The sequence below is a fragment of the Pelodiscus sinensis genome, chromosome 21, assembly GCF_052426305.1.
Source record: "Pelodiscus sinensis isolate ZL-2025 chromosome 21, ASM5242630v1, whole genome shotgun sequence".
Lineage (NCBI taxonomy): Eukaryota > Metazoa > Chordata > Testudines > Trionychidae > Pelodiscus > Pelodiscus sinensis.
The window spans coordinates 20,641,355-20,660,707 of NC_143072.1; the positions used below are offsets into that span (position 1 = coordinate 20,641,355).

The 19,353-nt window shown below is 46.9% G+C and overlaps 1 protein-coding gene across 1 annotated transcript in view; it reads right to left on the reverse strand.

Annotated features, from left to right (window-relative positions):
* Nucleotides 1-381: 381 nt before the first annotated feature.
* The window catches only part of DHRS11 (dehydrogenase/reductase 11), a 93,697-nt gene continuing 74,725 nt past the window's right edge, over nt 382-19,353 (reverse strand). The window contains exons 3-7 of the mRNA XM_075904758.2: nt 12,623-12,717; nt 11,673-11,802; nt 9,681-9,773; nt 6,517-6,582; nt 382-3,764 (exon numbers count right to left, since the gene is read on the reverse strand). Coding sequence (XP_075760873.2) covers nt 3,723-3,764; nt 6,517-6,582; nt 9,681-9,773; nt 11,673-11,802; nt 12,623-12,717 — 426 coding nt within the window. The 3' untranslated portion in view covers nt 382-3,722. The remainder of the gene's footprint in view (nt 3,765-6,516; nt 6,583-9,680; nt 9,774-11,672; nt 11,803-12,622; nt 12,718-19,353) is intronic.

Genomic DNA, 19,353 nt, shown 5'->3' on the forward strand with positions numbered 1-19,353 from the left:
TGCAATATTAGAGTGGCCACTGGGGGCAGCGAACCTGCAGAGCAACCATGGGGGCAGCTGCACCCCAAGAGAGCGGCTAGCAAGGCTGGGACTCCACCATCTTGCCTGCTAGCACACCAGTAAGTAGCCTCCCAAGTGGGCTGGAGGAGATGGCCGGAGGAGGGGAGAACAGGTCCCAGGTGTGCGCAGGGGGTGGGGGCTGGGGGAGAGAGAACAGATCCCAGGTGGGTGCAGGGGTTGAGGGTGGGAGAGAACATGCCTCTGCCCCCAGCCTCCTGCACACCCCTGCCCACATCCCAAGGCCCTGCCATTTAGGACCCGAGCAACGCAGGGTAAGTCTACTGGTATTATATATATTTAAAAAGCAGGATCACGTCATGGTATTTTTCTCTTTTTTTTTATTTTACAGTTCACAATTAGAAACCTATCGATAATTTAAACAGTTCACCCTCCTGCTTGGGGGTTTCAAAACAACCCCTCCTCTTCACAGCAGTGTTGCTAATGCCACATCATTCCAGAAAGAAGGTTCAAAGTGCAATCCATCTAGGCAAGTGTATATGAAAGGCAGAGCTGCAGAACTCGTTATCTGTTTTCAAACCCCTTCAAGGTTTTCAGTGTTTTAGGAAATCAACCAAAGTTTAGAAAGTTAATTGGCAGCATGAAAAATTCCCTAAAAAAATTGGAACGGAAAATACACTGAACAGTTGGGAGCAAAATAATTGGAAAGAGAATACATTATTTTAATCAGTCTGAGAAGGATATAAATGTAGAAAAACACTTGAATGGGATGTTTCTAACCAGGAGGTCACCAGTTCATGGTTTAAGCAACACTAGCGAACTGGAATGATCCTTTTCATAGGCAGGTACCTTAGTCAAAGTGGAATTTTCAACTCAGGCCCTGATCCAGCAAAACACTTAAGCATGTGCTTAACGTTAAGCAAGTGAATGTTCCCATAGACTTCAATGTTAGGCATTTGGTTAAGTGTTTTACTGAACTGGAGCTTAAGAATTTCCCCCACTGGCAGGTTTCCAATTTCTAAACACTGATTTGGTACAGACTCCAAATATCATCACTATTTCCAATATTTTCTTTTTAAAGTATCACACAAACATGGCACTGTGTATCTGTCAAAATGATGGGCTTCTATTCCCAAAGCATATAAATACCAGGGAAAACACCAGAGCTTTAAAATTAAATCAAGTTGCATATCACCGTGGTGCTGTACAAAATCGGGGAGGGTAGCGTACGAAAGCATCTCAATGCACTAATGCATTCACATTTTGTCCCTTCTTACTCAAGCGCCACAAATCCAAGTACAAGAGCTCCAGGATATAGAAAAGTATGTGCCAAGTGTCTTGAGCTCTGTTGGGCTGTTAGGAACAGTGTCTGTTCCTCAAGGTTGCACCCGTGTCCCTTGCATCATATGATCTTTCTAACTCCACACCCAAGGTAAAATTCACTCCTGGGCAGAGATCTTACACAAAGGCCAATACGTCAGTTAAATGGAACATAAGTGGTGCACTTGCCTGGTTCAACTCCTCTGCACAGTGGTGAATTTCACCCACAATGAATTAAAAAGCCAACTCTAGAAACAGCTGAGGAAGGGATGAGAAACCAGGAATGGATAAAAAAAAATCATGAGCACACTTTTAAACAGAAAATAAAAGTTACATAGGTTTTCATTTATGCCAGCATTATTAATGTATGCATTATTTACTCTGTGTGTCCATTGTTGCCAACCTTTGGCACATGCAATTCTGTGCATTGCAAGATGTAATGAATAATACCTAATAATAATACTTTGCACTTACATAGCGTTTTCCATATTCAGAGTGCTTCTCAAAACAGTCATTGAATCCTCACAACACCCCTGTGAGGTAGGTCAGTATTATTATCCCCATTTTACAGATGGAAAACTGAGGCAGAGAGGTTAAGAGACTTGCCCAAGACAAAACTGGAATTCAGGAGCTACCTGCCCTGATTCTGGTCCCTCTTACACAGATCTAAATGAGGAATACCCATACACGGTGTAAAACTAGCGTAAGTGACAAGATTAGCATCAATTACCCTGGCTCTCAGTCCTGTGCTCAGGTCACTTGACCACATCTGCTCCTCCTAATACAACAGTTTCGCCACCAGAAATGCTACAGGAAATTCAGAGCACAGCACAAGTGACATCAGCATTTTAAGGCAACATATATTAATAATGCAACAACCGCGTATCAGTTTGGAGTACACACCCATGTCTCTTTTATACCATTCTAATAAGTCTAAACATGGTCGCTACACTAGTCTCACAAGTTTATGTGTAACCAGCTATGGGCCTGATTCTCCTCAGTCTTAAAACTGGTATAAATCAGGAGTCACTCAGAGGAATGAGACCAGAAGAAAACTGGTTCTGAGAGCTGAATCAGGTTTTAAACCTGCAGTTCAGAAGTCATGCATTCTGGACAATTTCCCTCCTCCCCCCCTCTCTCTTGTCCCAAGAATCTGATCAGACCATTTCACAGTTTCAACATTTCCGACTCACTAGCTGTCAGCAATCAGCACTTAAACAGCATTTCTAAGACCGTGTCATTATTTCCAAAAAGTGCAATGCATGCAAATATCAAACATACAAAAACATCAAGAATGTTCTGAGATACAAAGAATATAGATGATCACAAGACGACGGTACACAATTTTATTTTACTTTTATTAAAAAGACCAAACAACTCACTCATACTTTAACTATGCCACTTACATGTTAGAAGAAAGTCATTCCCTAACCTGTGGAAATTCAAGTGCCTATCCCTCCATCTAGCTACCTACCTAGAAAGAAAGAGAAACAGCAATCACACAGAGATACTTCTTCAGATCTGTCAGGCACAAGTCATGTAAACGGGAAAGGAGTATTCTTTACACTGCTTCTGGCATGGTGAGATACAAAGGGGTGAGGAAGGTCACATGCACCATTACGGACAGGCAAAATTAGCTTTGAATAGATGCGAAAGAAACAGAAATTAGATTGCCTGATATACAATATTACACTAAAAATCTGAAGCATTTAAGTATGTTGAAAAAGGTGGACAATGGATATCTTGTCTATTGTTTTGATTTTAGAAGAGAGGACTAGTATTAAGGCAAACCCTTTGTTTGAAGTACAAAGGCAATCTCCTTCCATTGCATTAGTATGTGTCAGCTGAACAGAGAGGAGGTGGGAATCATCTCCGCCATATGAAGTAGCTGGGATGCCTCTGACAATAATACTTAACAGACAGAGAAGAAAGTGACAGGTCATGTGCCGTTTAATTCATGGCAACAATTCAAAGAATGTGCCTCAGCAGAGAAGAGAGAAGCCAGAAAACAAGTGATGCTTTGAAGTTGGCAAATATCTCATGACGCTTCAGCTGTGTCTGGCTGGAGCACCGGCAAACAAGACCCAAACACGACTAAAAACCTAACCAATAACATACTGTATTCCACTGATTTGCTTCCCTGCCGTGTTTTCAAATTACATTTACTGTAATAGTGGGGCGGGGAGAGAAACCCAAGACCAATAATTTTTTACTGGATCAGCATCAGCTCGGGGGGAGGGGAGGAGTGAGAACGAAAATTAATTCTTCAAATGTGATCCTTGGAATCCAATTAAAATGTTGTCAACCAGCAGATGAAACCCTAAACTGCTGGAAGGCGTGAAGGGGGATTGATGCATGGTGCTGCTTGCAGTCCTCCTCCTTTGCTATGAAATCTGCTCTGTAGGCCTCATCTGAATATCTGCAATCTGGAAAAGACCAATACATGATTTTATTGCTGTGCACTTGAAGAGGTGCACAGTGTGCAGAATGTAAACATGCCAGACATGTCTGGCACATAATAATGGCAAACTCCAGATGAACATGACAAAGTAGAAATCCCTTCAGAATTATTTAGCCCCTTAGGGTTGCCAGAGGGTTTCAACAAAAGTACCGGCCACACTTGACATTACAGCACAATCTACATTACATCTTCTTTAGGAAATTCTGGACATTTCTATTTTCTCAATTTGTTTCCCGAACAGAAAGCTCAAATACTGGATTGTCTGGTTCAAACCGGACACCTGGCAACCCTACTCCCAGTCATTAGCTTTTGTTTGCTTTTACAGGTTGAACCTTTCTAGTCCGGCACTCTCTGGTCTGGCAACATCAGTGGTCTGGCATGATTTGAGTGAGCTGGATGTTCACTTATCATGGGTGGGGCCAAGTTTGATGATCTTGTAAAGTTTGTTTACAGCCACCAGTCCTGGCTCTCAGTGTTCTGTGCTGTTCTTTAGCTCTAATTTACCCCTAAATGTCTTCTAAGAGACCAGTAAGCAGTGGAAGTGCTGGTAATGCCGCTAGACAATATTAACCTCCCGTGGTCCGGCAAATTCTCTGCTTCGGCACCAGTCAGGTCCTGAGGGTGCTGAACTAGAGAGGTTCAATCTGTATGAAGCCTTTTCTTTTAAACTAAGATTTTTTTCTTCTAACAAAATTACAATCTTAGTGCACAGAAGGCAATGTGAGGTGATATTGCTTATAAACCCGCATGCTTCTGGTCATAAATCAATTTCTACCTAATGAGAGTCAGGAAGGAACATTGTTCATGGCCATGTTATTCCATAACTACCTATTGCAGATGTTCTTTCAACTTGCTCTGAAGCAGCAAATAATGGCCACTGTCAGAGACAGGACTCTAAACTAAATGGACCACTGGACTAATTCAGAAAGGCCACTCTTAGGTCTCATGCAAGGCTTTGCAGGATCCCATACAAAGAGCTCGCTCATCATTTTTCATGGCCAAAGTCATTTGACGTGTTTTTTTGCTTTCATGATATGGGCCTGGTATTTCTTCCACTCGGCCTTCTCCCAAATAATTTTTTCAACATCTCTAAAAACATGGATTGTCAGGGGTTTGTCACTTCCCACTAGCAGAGAAACAAAATAGTTTGTGCATTTATTATGTAATGGGTGAAAAATAGGCCTGACAGCACAAAAGATCTGAAAACCCTTCTGGGCCCCTCAATCAAAGACACAATGGGAGTGCAAAATAGATATCAGGGAGCTCTCCTAACGGGCACTGCACCCCGTAGTAATCTGGCTATATTGCTGAGAAATGAGTGTGTAACAGAGGGAGACACAAAGAGTATTTTAACGTGTGAGCCGCAAATTCATTGTGGTTTTAAAAGCAACTGAAAGCACCCAAGAGAACATACCAAGTAAAAACCACCTCAAATGCAAATTTAATAGAGGCATAAAAGTAAGGCAGAGAGGAGCGAAAGATCAGCTCTTCAGTGTCTAGGAAGTAGTGGATTTAGTTGTGCTTGGGCACTGGGAATTTGATACTCTCTCTCAATGTGGCAGCTTGCAGGTGTCCCCACTGGTACTAGAACCCTTGATCGTTAGCACTAAAAGCTCAGGCTTGTGGGACCAAAGGAGCTTCAGTGGCCTCAGCAGCAATAGTCTCTTATCCTCTGTGCGGACAAGCTACAGGAGAGGAGAGGCTGCACTGAGCATCCTGCTAACAGCCCTAATGGTTTCATTCGGTGAGGTACTCAGTACCCGAGCTGAGGCAGAGGAAGGATGGTTCTGTGGTCAGACTGCCAGCCTGTAGGCTAATTCCTGCGCTGCCACAAACATCCTGTGTGAATTTGGGTTTTAAATTGGTGACTGGTAGCATCTGATCTAGCCCCCCCAAAGGTCAGCAGGACCAGCGGCGGATTTAGGGCAGGGTGAGCGGGTCGGCTGCCCCAGGCCCCGCGCTTCCCGAGGCCACCGTGTCAAAGGAGGGCCCCCGTGAAATTTCGCTGCACGGGGCCCCGCGGCACTCTCATCCGCCCCTGAGCAAGACATTAGGGGTACGTCTAGACCACAGGCTTTTGTCGACAAAAGTTTTGCTGACAGATACTGTCGGCAAAGCTTCAGTCAACGAAGAGTGTCTAGACTACATCCGGTTCTGTCGACAAAGCAAGCCGCTTTGTCGACACGAGTGTGCGGACGCAAAGGACAGTGTAGATGCAATAACGCCTTCTGTCGACAGAACTCTGTAGCCAAAAGGCATTATTCCTCATAGAATGAGGTTTACCGCCGTCGACAAAACTGCCGAGCTGTCGATGGTATGTCGACAGAACTCAGCGGCAGTGCAGACGCAGGTATAGTTGCATCGACAAAAGTCCACTGTGGTCGGCAAAACCCTGTAGTCTAGACACACGCTTGGAGACGCAGCTCAAAGAGGCAAGTGGTGCCCAGGTTGCTTCCATTTTACCTTGGTTCTGGAAAGAGTCCAAGTTCACTTTTCTCGGCGGCAGGAGACCTTTATATCCTGTAAACACACAGGCTTTTGCTGTTGGCTCCTTGCTGTTTCAGGGTTGCCCTAAGGGACATGTAAGCTAAACTGATCAATGCTAATCCCTAGGCCATGCTCTGCTCAGCACCCAGCTGATATGGAAACTGCAACACTAATTAACAGATATCAGGGCTGTTACAACACGCGATTATTTTACAGGAGCTGCCACTTACCTGTACATGCGGTGGAGCACTTAGGACATATATCACAGCATTGGCCATATCTTCAGCTTTTAAACACTGGAAAGACAGAACCAGTATTAACCGAGACAAAGGATTACTAGTACAATGGCTCAGTTTCTAACAACCAGCAATCAGTGACAACAAAATCGCTTACTGCACTTCAAAAAGAAAAATAGACGGGGCGGGGGGAGGCGTTAAAATGTAACATGGGAAGTCGGTTGTTTTAATTGTTGCATTGGCTGCGATGGTTCCTGCTGTTACCAGCGCGCTTTGATGAACCAGCGGAGAGGAGGCCCCAGTAGGCTACCTGCTGTCCAATCCTAGGGAGACAGGCCCGGTCCTGGAGAGCTGACAGTCTAAACAGATGAGGCAGGCAAGGCTCAGAAGGGAAACAGAAGCAGAGAAAGGGGAAGTCAAAGTCACAGAGCAGGGCACTAGAAGAGCAGAGACTAGAACAGGGGTAGGCAATAATTATTGATGGGGACACTCCAAGATTTTGGTAAGTGATCAAGGGCTGCATTTTTCTATGGGAGCTCAGGGGGGTGCAGGGTTTGAGACAGAGGTTGGGTGCAGAAGGGAGCTCGGGGCAAGGGACTGGGGTGCAGGAGGGGGTGATGGTCTGGCAGGGAGTTTGGATGAAGGAGGAGGTTGTGACCTGGGACAGGGCTGAGGGGTGCAGGAGAAGATTCAGACCTGGGGAAGGGGTGTAGTTGGCAGTGCAGGGTCTGGGGGGAGGGCTGTGAGCTGGGGGGAGAGAGGTTGCAGAGGGTTTGGATAAGTGACCTGAGGTACTGGGTGATAGGTGGCTCCCAGCCAGCAGCCCAGCCAAACTCTTAGGCAGGACTGGGGTATGTGCCTCTCTGTGCTGCATGCCCCTTGCATGGGGGAGAAGAGACTTCACATGCTGCCCCCTCCCCCAGAAAAATCCCATTGCCCAGTTTCTGGGTGGCACGAGCAGCACATGGAGCAGCCAGGGAGCCTGCCTGAGGGTCCCAGTGGGGCAGATCCAAAGGCTTGGCAGCCTGCGGGCCATCTCTTGCTCCCCCCGGACTAGAACCTAGGTCTCCTGATTGCTGCTACTGTGCACTATCCACTAGACCACACTGCCACTCCCAGAACGCAGACTTCAACTTTCTGGACCTCGGCTGCTCTCCCCATGAGACACGGGCTAGAAATACTTCCAGCAGATTTTTCAGCCAGTGACACAAATGTCATTTAACGCCAGCAAAGATGCTTTTTGCTGGAGCAACAGATTTTTCCGAGCTGGGTTGTTGGCTAAAGAAAGCCATGCACTCTTCCCTGCCTGTCGTAGGCAGCAGCAGGCCGCTCAGTAGTGGAGTGAAACATGCCCTGTGGACATCGTTCACTTGGGCTGTGGGTAAACGAGAAAGGTGCCGTGAGTTACCTGGTGTCCCTAGCCAGGCTCTGCTGTGCAGATCGAGTTTTCCAGCTGCTCAGGCAGACCGGCTCTCTGCGGATTCCCTCTGGCAGGCTCAGGGTGGGCGTTAAGCTTGTATCAATGGGGTTTGATTTTATCTAGACGCTGGCTTACAACCTTAAAAGGATGATCAGAATACAACTCCCAGGGTCGCCCTTGTGTTAAAGATGAAGGGACAGATCCCAGGGTGGATACAAAAGCACTCCAAGGGCAGCAGCAGAGACTGCATGTGTGAAAATCACCCCAGCAGGACTCCCTCCTCGCTTCTCCCCTTGGAAAGGTTTTGGGACACGGCCTGTGACAACGTGCACAGCACACATCCACTGGGCCAAAATCCTGTAGGTGGCGGCAGGGAGAAGGATACTCTTACCCATGGCCTGGATTAGAGCTCATGGCCTTGGGAGCAGCCCAATCAGCTGGGTAGAAGATTCCATCCCTCATCCCCTTGGGTGGTAGGTGCACTAGGCAAGGGAAGGCATTGCCTTTCCAAACTGTCAGTCTGTCCCCACCCATGCCCTACCGTAGGCATTCTGGGGGCGGAGTATTGCTGCCCTCAACGCCCGCCCTCCCTGTGCTCTTGAGCTGGGCCATGCACTGTCTGGCCTCCCAGTGCTCCGAGGCCGGGGAGGCTGAGGCACATGCGCCAGCCCTCCCTCCTCCCCTACCTGTCGTGGGGGGCAGGGTCTCATCCGAAGAGGTGAGGGTGGGGTGGAGCTGGGGGCTTGCCTCCCCCGGCCCTACCTCCGATGACTGCCCATGCTCATACTCACAGAGCTAAACTTGCTGCTCTTTACCTAGGATGGAGAACTACACTGTGCTTGGGCGGGGTGAGATGATGCAGTTAGGAAAGACATGGAATAGCAACCTCTCAGCAGAAAGCAAGGGATTTTAAGAGGAATGGGATAATACTCTGGACAAATGGGACAATAATTAGGACCACTGAAATTTCCAGACTGGATCAGTCCGGTGACCCAGCCGGTCCAGTATCTCCCCTTCAACAATGAGTACCAGGTGGTTCAGAGGAAGGTACAAGAAACCCTGTATGTCGATTAAAGGATAACCTGCTCCTTTGCAAAGTTCCTTCCTTACCCCATTAGTTTCAGACTGGCTTGTGTCCTGAAGCATGAGGATTTATATTCATTAAATTAATCAGAGTTAAGATGAGCTCTGAAGATGAGATATTGTGTGTGTGTGTGTGTGTGCGTGCGCGTGCCTGTCTGTCTTTCTGTCCACCATCTCTACAAGAAACTGGTTAGTTTCTGCATTTCCATAATTGCAAAGTCCAGCTTTCCAAAAGCGTACTCGTTAATGTAGCAGTACCCGTACCGGGGTTCATATTCTCTCCATTAAGACACAAATCACTTAAACCTGCAAAATGTCAAAAATGGGCTGATCTTTATACTTGGATGTTCTCATAAATAAGAAAATAAAAAAGACTGAAACATGATAAAATCTGCATGCGTAGGTGGAGCTCGGTGCAAAATCTGTGATTCAATCCAAAGAGTCTAATCCGGCTGACATGCTGAACGTTTCCTACTGGGTCCTAAGTCCCTTCACTTCCCATTGACTTTGATGACAGTTGAGGATGCTGAGTGTTTTTCAGGAAGCACTCACTACCAAGCAAATGGAGGGCCCTAAAAGATGATTAGCTAGAGAGAGATCATTAGCTATGCAATCAGTTGTAATTTTCTTCTTTATTCATTTCTCAGTTCCCTACCCTAATGCTCTCGTAGGTTGCAGCAGCTCTTTCTGGATCATTATCGTGAAGTTTAAAAGCAAATCCAGTTTCCACCAGTCCTGGAGATATACACTGGAAAAGAACAGATGGGATTTGTAACTCTCCTTTCATTTAAAAAAAAATACAAATATTTTAAGAGAACAGATATTGACTTAATGATCACTGTACAGTAGTACCGTGGGGACTTCTGATAGATAGCCCTTATACCACAAAGAGAAGGTTCTGCACAGCATGTGACAGAATAACTTGCAATATGGTGTAATTGCAGAATAACTTACTTCTGAGCGCCAAGCTTGCTACACAGTTCAAGCAAAGCTACTGTCTAATGGGTATTATCAATTTTTAATGTATTTCCACTACTTCCTCAGTAAGGAACTGTACATTTTGTGCCGTTCAAAAACAATAATCTATGCCTCCTGTCTCAGTTTCGTTCCCCGCCCCTTTCCCAGAAGAGAAACTGAGGCTCAGGAGGGCTAAGTGACTCACCTAAGGTCATTCAGTAAGTCAGTGACAAAGTCAGCAGCAGAACCCAGGGTTCATGATTCCCAGTGAGGTACCCTGTCCACTCACATTTCTATGCTCATGTCTGTATGAGGATCTCAAAGCACTTTACAAACATAAATTAAGCCTCCTCAGACCCTGCAAGCATACTTAATTTAGGCTGCCTGAACTTTTGGGTGTTCAACTGGGGCTAAGTCTTCCCTGGCTTTTTACAGTGCTGTAACTTTCCGGCTCAGGTGTGTGAAAAACTACCCACACCATGGCCGCACTTTCATTTTAAAGCACTGCAGCAGGTGCGCTTTAAACTTTTAAAAGTGGACAAAGCTCAAGACAAACTGGGTACTGATTTTCAGTGTGGGGTACACTGAAAACTGTGTTTGAAACTGTAAGCTGTCACTTTAAATTTCCAGGGATTTTTTTTCCTGGTCTTGCTTGCAGATTTGGGGGGTTGGTAGAGGAGCCAGTAATGAGAGTTTGGCAGCAGTCAGTCAGCAAACAGACAACCTAGAGCAAGGTGGGGTGAGTTGTGCCACTCTGTTTTAGGGAACAGTCTACATTCTCTCTCTGATTATTTGGGGCTCTTAACATGTTTTCATTCTGAATTCTGAGGCCAGGTCTACACTAGACCCAGCAGTTCAGCTTATGGCACCCAGCTCCAGCTATGTAGACTACCTAGCTGGCATCCATTTACTATAAGCCGAGCTTGGTGGTATCCCCATAGCAGGAGGCCAATGGAAGCAAACACTCCCATCGGCTTCCCTAACTCCTCACAAGAGCAGGAATACCGGACACCAGCAGAGGTGCCCTCTGAATTCGATTTAGCAGGTCTTAACTAGACTTGCTAAATCAAACTCCAGAAGATCGATCACGGCAGCATCAATCTTCCGCGGGGTGAAGACAAGGCCTAAGAAATAAAGCAGTGTTAGGTGGCAACCTTGTGATAAGTTTTTATCTAATTTTTCCTCTCTGTGTACCATGAAATAAAAGGGGCAGCTGCCTTGGGGCCCAGTGATCCTGCTCGCCATTGCCACTACTGTGGCTGGAGCCTTTGGCTTTTTAAATTGCCGACTAAGCTCCACCGGGGCAGCACCCTGCATACAGCTCTGAGCTATGTTCCAGGTAATGAGGAGGGCTGGCTGCCACGGCTTCACTCCTTCCAGAAGCATGGATCCAAGCCGCTCCTACCTTGTCCAGGGGCCCATGGAGACTGTCAGCTCCTGTAGTTCTAAGAGCCTGTACGTTTCAGCAGTTGGTACTCAGCACCCCTTGAAAATCAGGCCTGAGCTATCTGAAATTTGGTCCCCAGAAGATGAGACACACAGCAAGTCAAAGAGAGCCAGGCACAGGTCCCCTCAGTCCTCTGGTTTAGGAGAAGTACTCCTCTTCCCCTCCAAAACATTCCTCAAAGCTCAGACTTCCCACACGACCATTCTATTGCTCATTCGAATAACCGAGAGAAAAGCCACTTACTGTAGCTCGTATATGAGTCTTGGCTTCTCTGAGTTCTTGTCTTAGCCCCTCTGTCAATGCCGTGACAGCATACTTGGTGGCACTGTAAAAATGAACAACCGACTGTGGTACGACACTGTGGCCATTCATGCTGAGAAGAGAACAGAAAGAAAGCGGGTGAGAGGTAGGGAGCAGGAAACAGCATGAGGAATTAATAAGCTACTAAAAAAAATTAAATTATTGCTGCCATAGTGAATTCAAAGCAGGGAGGTGACACTATCCTATATGGATGGGTAAATACAGAATTTCCCTTTTCCCACTGTGAGCTAGGAAATGCGCTAATGGGCTTTGAATCGAGGAGGAGGGTATTAAACTATAAAATGAAATGAGGGGAATCCTGCATGGTGAGATTTTTCACACAACTGATGTCTAGAACTAGTTCAAAAGTTTGGAATTTTCCTCCCCCCTTTCCAATATTTTTATAACAACCCTTCCTGTTTTTGCCAGTTTACACAGTGGTCAAAAGATTCTAAAATTTGAAATCTCAAGGAACGTTTTTTTAAAGATTTTAACTGGCTCCACTGATTTTTCCCAAAACAGTACGTTCAGAACGACCCTAAAGACTAAGCCCCTGGGCCTCAATATGATGAGACATTAAGGCGCTGCCTCATTGGGAGTGTTAACCATAGGTAGCCATTCAGGGGTGCACCCACACCCTAGAGTCAACAAGAACCCCCCCTAAAAGCTGTGATTTGTACTGGTGCTATAGGGATGGATAGACACCAGTGGTTGTAACCAGGAAAAATCTCCAGTGTAGACAAGGTTTAAATGAAGAAAAAACACTTATTTGAGTTAAGGATCTGAGCAACACCAGTAAATCTTCCAGTGAAGCAATAAAAGAAAACAGCCAAGAAAGCCAACCCATAGGAAATTAGACTATTTTCAGTGCTGGCCACAATCCAATCTCTCACCTGTTAATGTTAATAATATGCCCATCGTCAACGTTTCTCTCCTTCATGGACCGATAGACCTCCCGGGTACAGATACTTACAGCCATAACGTTGACCTGAAACAGCACACACACACACACAAAAATGGAGATTAAAGCCCATTGCAGTGACCATGGATTTGATGCTGCTCATCCTTATATGCTTAGGACACCTTCTACCTAGACATGCACCCCATGTAACACACTGCAGCCAAAGGAATGGGTTTGGTTTAAATATATTAGCATGCACTTTACATCCAGTCATGGAAGAAAATGGGGCTGGAACCAGCCTTGGTGACATTCAAAAAATCCAAAGCCACTTGGGAAGTCACAGTGGTCACTCCAATGCAACCACTGCCATTCAGAACTTAACAGGAGAGAAGTCCTCCAGTTTCAAAACACGGGTTCTTACTGCATTACTCCATTAGCTGTCACCAGTCTAGGACCTAAGATAACTGCTCAGGCAGTTCGGATTCTATCCTGTAGAGGGCAGTAGTGACATACACACACGAGCCCATAACACCACCACCATACATTTTAAGAGGATGAAATTCTCTAGGTTTGGCCTCAGCCCGTATGTTTTAAAATAATTAAATAAAATTCAAAGTGGGAGAAAAGTTGCTTTTGGGCTGCTTTTGAGGGGTGAGGCTGAGCAGATCCTGACCCGCGGCACTGGGGAGGGAGGGAGGAGGCCGGGAGTCTGAGGGCAGAGGATACAGAGGAACATGGGGTATGTGATGACATCAATCTGTTAATCCCACCGACATTTTTTTAAGTTAGGGGACAGTGAAAATGATGTTTTCTCACTGTAGGTTCATTGAGGCGGGGACTGTCCTTTTATGCTGTGTTTGGACGCCCCCTAGCACACAGAATCCAGGTTCACAAACGGAGCCCCTGCTACTGCAATGTGAATTAATTAATTACAGTACAAATTTAATCATGCATGGGCCGAGCATATAAACACTACCTGGGCATTTAACCAGCACAAGGCCATTTCACTGAGAACTTGAGGCTAAAATCCCTACGTTACGGGGTTCAATCACAGAAAACCCCTTAGGATGGTTCCCCAGTGGGCTGATCTTGTTTCTGATGCCCACCTTCTTGCTTTTGGGGGTGGTAACCCTAATTCTGTGCCTTGTCTGGGGGAGACTAGGGGATCTGGCCCAGCAGGACAGGGTGGCGGGGAGAGCAAAGCAGGTAAATATGCACAACTCGAAAATGCTTTCAACAAAATACCTCATGTAACCTATCCATTTTAAAGTTACAACCTGTGGGCTCTGTAGAACTGATTTTTGTGCGTGTATCATTTTTGTAGGTGAAGTTAGAGATGTGAAATGTGAATCAGTTTATAGTTTTAAATGTGCTAACGAGCACCATTACTCTGACCTCAGAAGCCTAATGGATTGACAATCAGTTCAATCACTTGTCAACAGTCTTGTTTGTCCTTTCAGTCTTCCTAGGACCAACTGTCATGTCACCATACCACCTGGTACTGGAATCCATTTTGAACTTGGTGTTTTTCCATGGGAAGGAGAGATGACCCTCCCTCCCCCCCCCCCCCAAAAAAAAAAAAAAGGATTCCAGCCCTGGGGGAAAAGTCAATTTAAGAAGTGGGAAGCTATCAACCCTTTGTCTTTGGCTGGCCTTTGTAAGTGCCAGACACGCCCTAAGAGGATACCTGAATAACTCAGAAAAGCTATAGACCCAAGTTAGAGTAAGAGTTTCTTGGATTTGAAGCTGGTACCTGAAATAAGAATAGCTGTTTAGGGCAAGAAGTTTCTTAGGGAACTCACAGAAGCTATGCATTTGCTATTCTTTTTAATTTAATAACTTACGTTGATCTGTTTTCACTTGTAACCACTGAAATCCGACTTTTTTGTACTTAATACAAACACTTGTTTACTATCAGGCCCAATGTGAATAATTGTTACTTAGGGAGTTGGGGAACAATCACTGTGCATCTCTCTCTTTCATTGATAAGGGGAATTAACCTATGAGCTTTCCCTGTGTAAAACTTTTCCACAGGGTAAGACAGATTTATCTGGGGACTGGTTTCTGGGATGCTGAGCCCTGAGAACTGAACCCTCCCAGAGCTGCACTGTTCAGTGTCTGCATTGCTCTGCAGGGTGTGGTAACCAGCATTCCCTCTAAGCTATGTGCTTGTGCAGCCTGTCAGGAGAGATTAAAGCCCCGCCCAGAAGATTAGGCAAGCGCCCACAGCTAGATGTGTTTTTTCCTGGTGGTGCACATTCATACAGGCCTTGAACAAAATTTATTCCACACACAGAGAGAAAAAATCTGCACTTGGATAGAAAAGATTAGAGGGAACATTGGTGGTAACCCCAACCCAGGTGATGGGATGCCCCAGAAAGCAAGAAGGTTGTATAAATGGCACGATCAGCACACGAGGGAACAATCCTCAGGAATCTTCTGTGATCGCAGCACCCTGTCACGCCACACACACCGGGTTAAAAATTTACCTTGGTTCTTTGGGAGAGACAGTATCTAGAGGTCTCAAGGTTGCCCTGTTTTCCAGGGCTGGAGTAAAGCCCAGAATAGGCAGGGTATATCAAATCTATTTGATTTCACAGTTAGCAAGGTCAAGGAAAGTGTGCCTGGGTTGTTTCAGTCCAAATTTTAAATCAACACCCAAAAAAACCCTGAGAGACACAGATCTTGACTTTTAGTAGAACAAACAGCCTCCATGAACCCCAACGCTGCCACCTGTGAAGCAGTAGTCATGAGGATAAGAGTCTCCGACTCTTAACTGATGTAAAACAGGATTATTCCACTCAAGTGAATGGAGCTGAGCCATCTTAGACTCGCGGGGGATCTGGAAATTTGCCTTGCTATTAAGCTATTTGAAGGAGCAAAGACAGGGGGACGTTTCTGCAGTGTTTAATGTAGGGAGCTAAAACTATCATTATCTTGCAAGGCAGAGTGCTTTACAACATGCCGTTCGGGGGAGGGGGGAAGGAGAGGGAAAGGGTGCCAAAAAGTAAATGTTTTACCATTAGAAAAAAAACCACCCACCACACTCTGTACATTATTAACTGTGGTTCCTCAAAAGGAGGGAAATCAGCAGCAACGAGCCTCCACAACTCAGCTAGAGAATGGCGCAACAGCCGCTACCGACGCCTCCTTTGCTCCTCCCACGGCTCAAATCACCTTAAGTAGTTGAAGTTTCAAGAGGACGTGTTAGACCTACTGGCAATATCTGCCAGGGCCGTATGTAGGGGGCACGGGGCTTATGTCAATGCCCCCCGCCGCAGGCCCCGCCCCCACCCCGCCCACTTGCTGAAGCCCCTTCCCCCGAACAACGCAAACGGGGAATTACCTCAGGCCCTGGCATGGCATGGCAGCAGGGGTCGCCGACTCACAGCCCCACACACTGTAGCCGGCTCCGCTCTGCCCCACCGCCTTCGCCCTGCCTGGTGCATGCCACTTCTCATCAGCAGAAGTGAGCGGCCTGGGGCCGGGGCGCTCTGCTTCCTGCTGCCGTGGTGAAGTGGAGCACCGTGGGCTGAGACAGGGCAGTGGGGTGGAGCAGGCTCCTGGGTTCCTCTTCCGCAGTGAACCCAGGGGAACCCATCCCCTGCTGCCACCGCACGTCAAGCCGTTAGCTCATAGCCCCGGCCACCCTGCAGGTCCTTGCGCAGCTGCCCTGAACCATCCTGTGGACGGGACAGCCCGGAGTGTTACAGAGCTGCCGGTTTCACTGGCCTCTGTGAAAACATGCCTCACACGGAAACGCGCTGCTGCGTCACGCACACACAGCAGAGGTATAGTTAACCGCACCAAGCATCCGCCGTCAAGGAACAACCCTCAAAAGACCCCGACTTTTCACCCAACTCCGAACCGGCAATGGTTACCCAACGTGATGGTATGTGCATTGTGATCTTTTGCCTCTGGGCTGGAATGTAGCCCACATGGGCTGGACGGGAGGTTCAGCTTGAATTCACGGTTGTAAAGGTCAGTGGGTAAAATGCGAAGGAGTTGTTCAAAGATTACTGGGTAGAATAAGGTGTGTACACAGCACGGGGCTCCACATGCTCCTGAGTACAATGTGGAAGGCTGAGCAGACTTGTCTGGTAGTATTATAACAACAGAGAGGAGAATGGAAACCTCCATAAACCAGGAAAGGAGATAGGAAATGTTTAAGAGCAGGTAAGATAAACACCTGTCAGGGATGGGCTAGATCAGTGTCTCTCAATTTTTTTATACAGTACCCCTTTAATAAATTTAAAAACAAACAAACAAAAAACCCCCAGTACCTACAGTTTTCAGACAATTTTTTTTCTACCATTGCAACACATTTGTTTAAACAACTTCAACGTAGCCAGGCAGGCAATGAAATTTTTTAGTGTAAAAAGTACAAAAATAATAAAACGCTGTAAAACTTAACACAAAAATTCAGTTTTCTCCAAATTTCAGTTGTGCTGACGTACCCCTCAGACTTCTCTCAAGTACCCCTCCAGGTACTCGTGCCACTGGTTGAGAAACACTGGTCTAGATAACACTTAATAGGGATGTAAAATCCCGGTTAATTATTTAACAAGTTCAAGTTAAGTTAACCCTAACCAGGCTGGGCTGGAGCGGCCCCTCTTACTGCGGACAGGAGCTGCTCCCAACAGTCTAGAGCACCCTGCTCCCACAGCAGCCCCTACCGGGCTGCTCCAGCCCCCACCAGTTAACCATTAACATCCCTAATACTTAGTCCAGCTCCAGCCCCCACCAGTTAACGATAATTGTTCTCACCCATTAAGGGTGGGGCTTACCAGTTAACCATGAACATCCCTAATACTTAGTCCAAGTCCCTTCCAGTCCTAGGATTCTACTGAAAGAGAGGCAGGATGGTCCAGTGGTTAAAGCACCATACTGGGGCTCAGACACTCAGAGATATCTAGGTGCCTATGTCAGTCAGAGTCAGGCACCTAAATGCCTTTCAGGAGCTGGGCTGCGTCTTTGGGCTGGTGTGGCTGGCCACGGCAGGTAGGCTGACAGTCCTGCTGTGATGTTATCGGATTAGAATATGACCATGTGAACTATTGTTGATACCACTGTTCTATAGTCGCAACAAATCTCATGCACAGGACACGTGGCCAGAAAGGGTTAAACAATCCCAGGCCAAAAGACGTGGAGTCAACCTATAGGGTGTGTCTAAACTACATGGCTCCGTCGATGGAGCCATGTAGATTAGGCTGATCGGCAGAGGGAAATTAAGCCGCAATTTAAATAATCGCTACTTCATTTAAATTTAAATGGCTGCCGCGCTGAGCCAACAAAAAGCTGATCAGCTGTTTGTCGTCTCAGCGCGCTAGTCTGGACGCTCCCATGCCGACCTGAAAGCCCTTTATCGACCTCCCCGTTATGCCTCGTAGGATGAGGTTTACCGGGGAGGTCGATAAAGGGCTTTCATGTCGACAGGGAGCGTCCAGACTGCCCCACTCTGCTGACAAACAGCCAATCAGCAGAGTGGGGCAGCCATTTAAATTTAAATGAAGCCGCGATTATTTAAATCGTGGCTTCATTTCCCTTTGCCGAACAAACAAATCTACATGGCTCCGTCGACAGAGCCATGTAGTCTAGACGTACCCATAGAGGCACGCAGGGGACTGGACAGCCTTGCCGGGCCCCTGGGCAAGGGATGGGGGTGGCTTCATGCTCCTGGAAGTGGTTGGGCCTCAGGCAAGAGGGGTGGGATTGGAGGGCAGCCCGTCCTCAGTGCTACCTGGAGCACCGTGTGGTGCTCCAGCAGCAATTTAAAGGGCCGGGGCTCTGGATACTGCTGCAGTAGCAATAGTGGCAACAGCTGGGAACCCTGGGCCCTTTTGAATTGCCACCTAAGGGTAGCTGTCCCCTTCACCGCTCCCCCCCGTCGGCAGGCCTGGAGGCTCGTGAGAATGGCGTGCACGTGATCATTAGGACCAGTCAATGCTAGTTAGGATAGAACGGCAACATGCAAACTTGTCCGATCCGAAATTAGAGGCAAGACTAGTTATAGGCGCTTACTTGTATCACACAGGTGTTAGCAATGCAGACAAACAATTCCATCCATGACAATAGCTGCTGACTAGGAGATGAAAGGAAACATTAACATTGAAACGAATCTTGGGAGAAATAATTGTATGGTCTCTGTCTTTCTTTAAAGTTAGTGATACACTGTTTAATGGCTATGTTACCTGGGGTTAATTCCCATATTATTTGGGAAACAGAAGCTCATATGAAAAGTCATAGTAAATAACCACCAGCTGGGGGGATGGGTGGTCCCATTCTTTGCAGTTCACCCTAACGGAGTGACCTCCGCTGGCTCCCTTGGGACCATGTTTCTGACCTCTGCCTCCTACCCCTTTCCGTTTAGAGGAGCTTAGCCCTGAGTGTCCTCTGTACAGAAAAGGCTGTGCCCTGGGACCCACACCCTCCCCGTTGGGCCCCCTGGCAGGGGGCAGCCATAAATCATTTCATTAAAGTTTCAAGGCTTACCAGAGCAGTGGCCCTTCTTGTCCCTGAATCTGGATCTCTGGTTTGGTGTTAAACGTTAACCTTTGGTGATCTGTCTTCTGGGCATAAACCTGGCTGCGAAATGCCTCTGAGCCAGGAGACGGAGGGGTTGTTTTCGAGGTCTGGGGGAGGGGGAACACCAATTCCGAAGCCGCCACCACACGATGAGAGAGAGCCGTCCCACGACTCGTCATTGGACTCGCTGAGATTTGG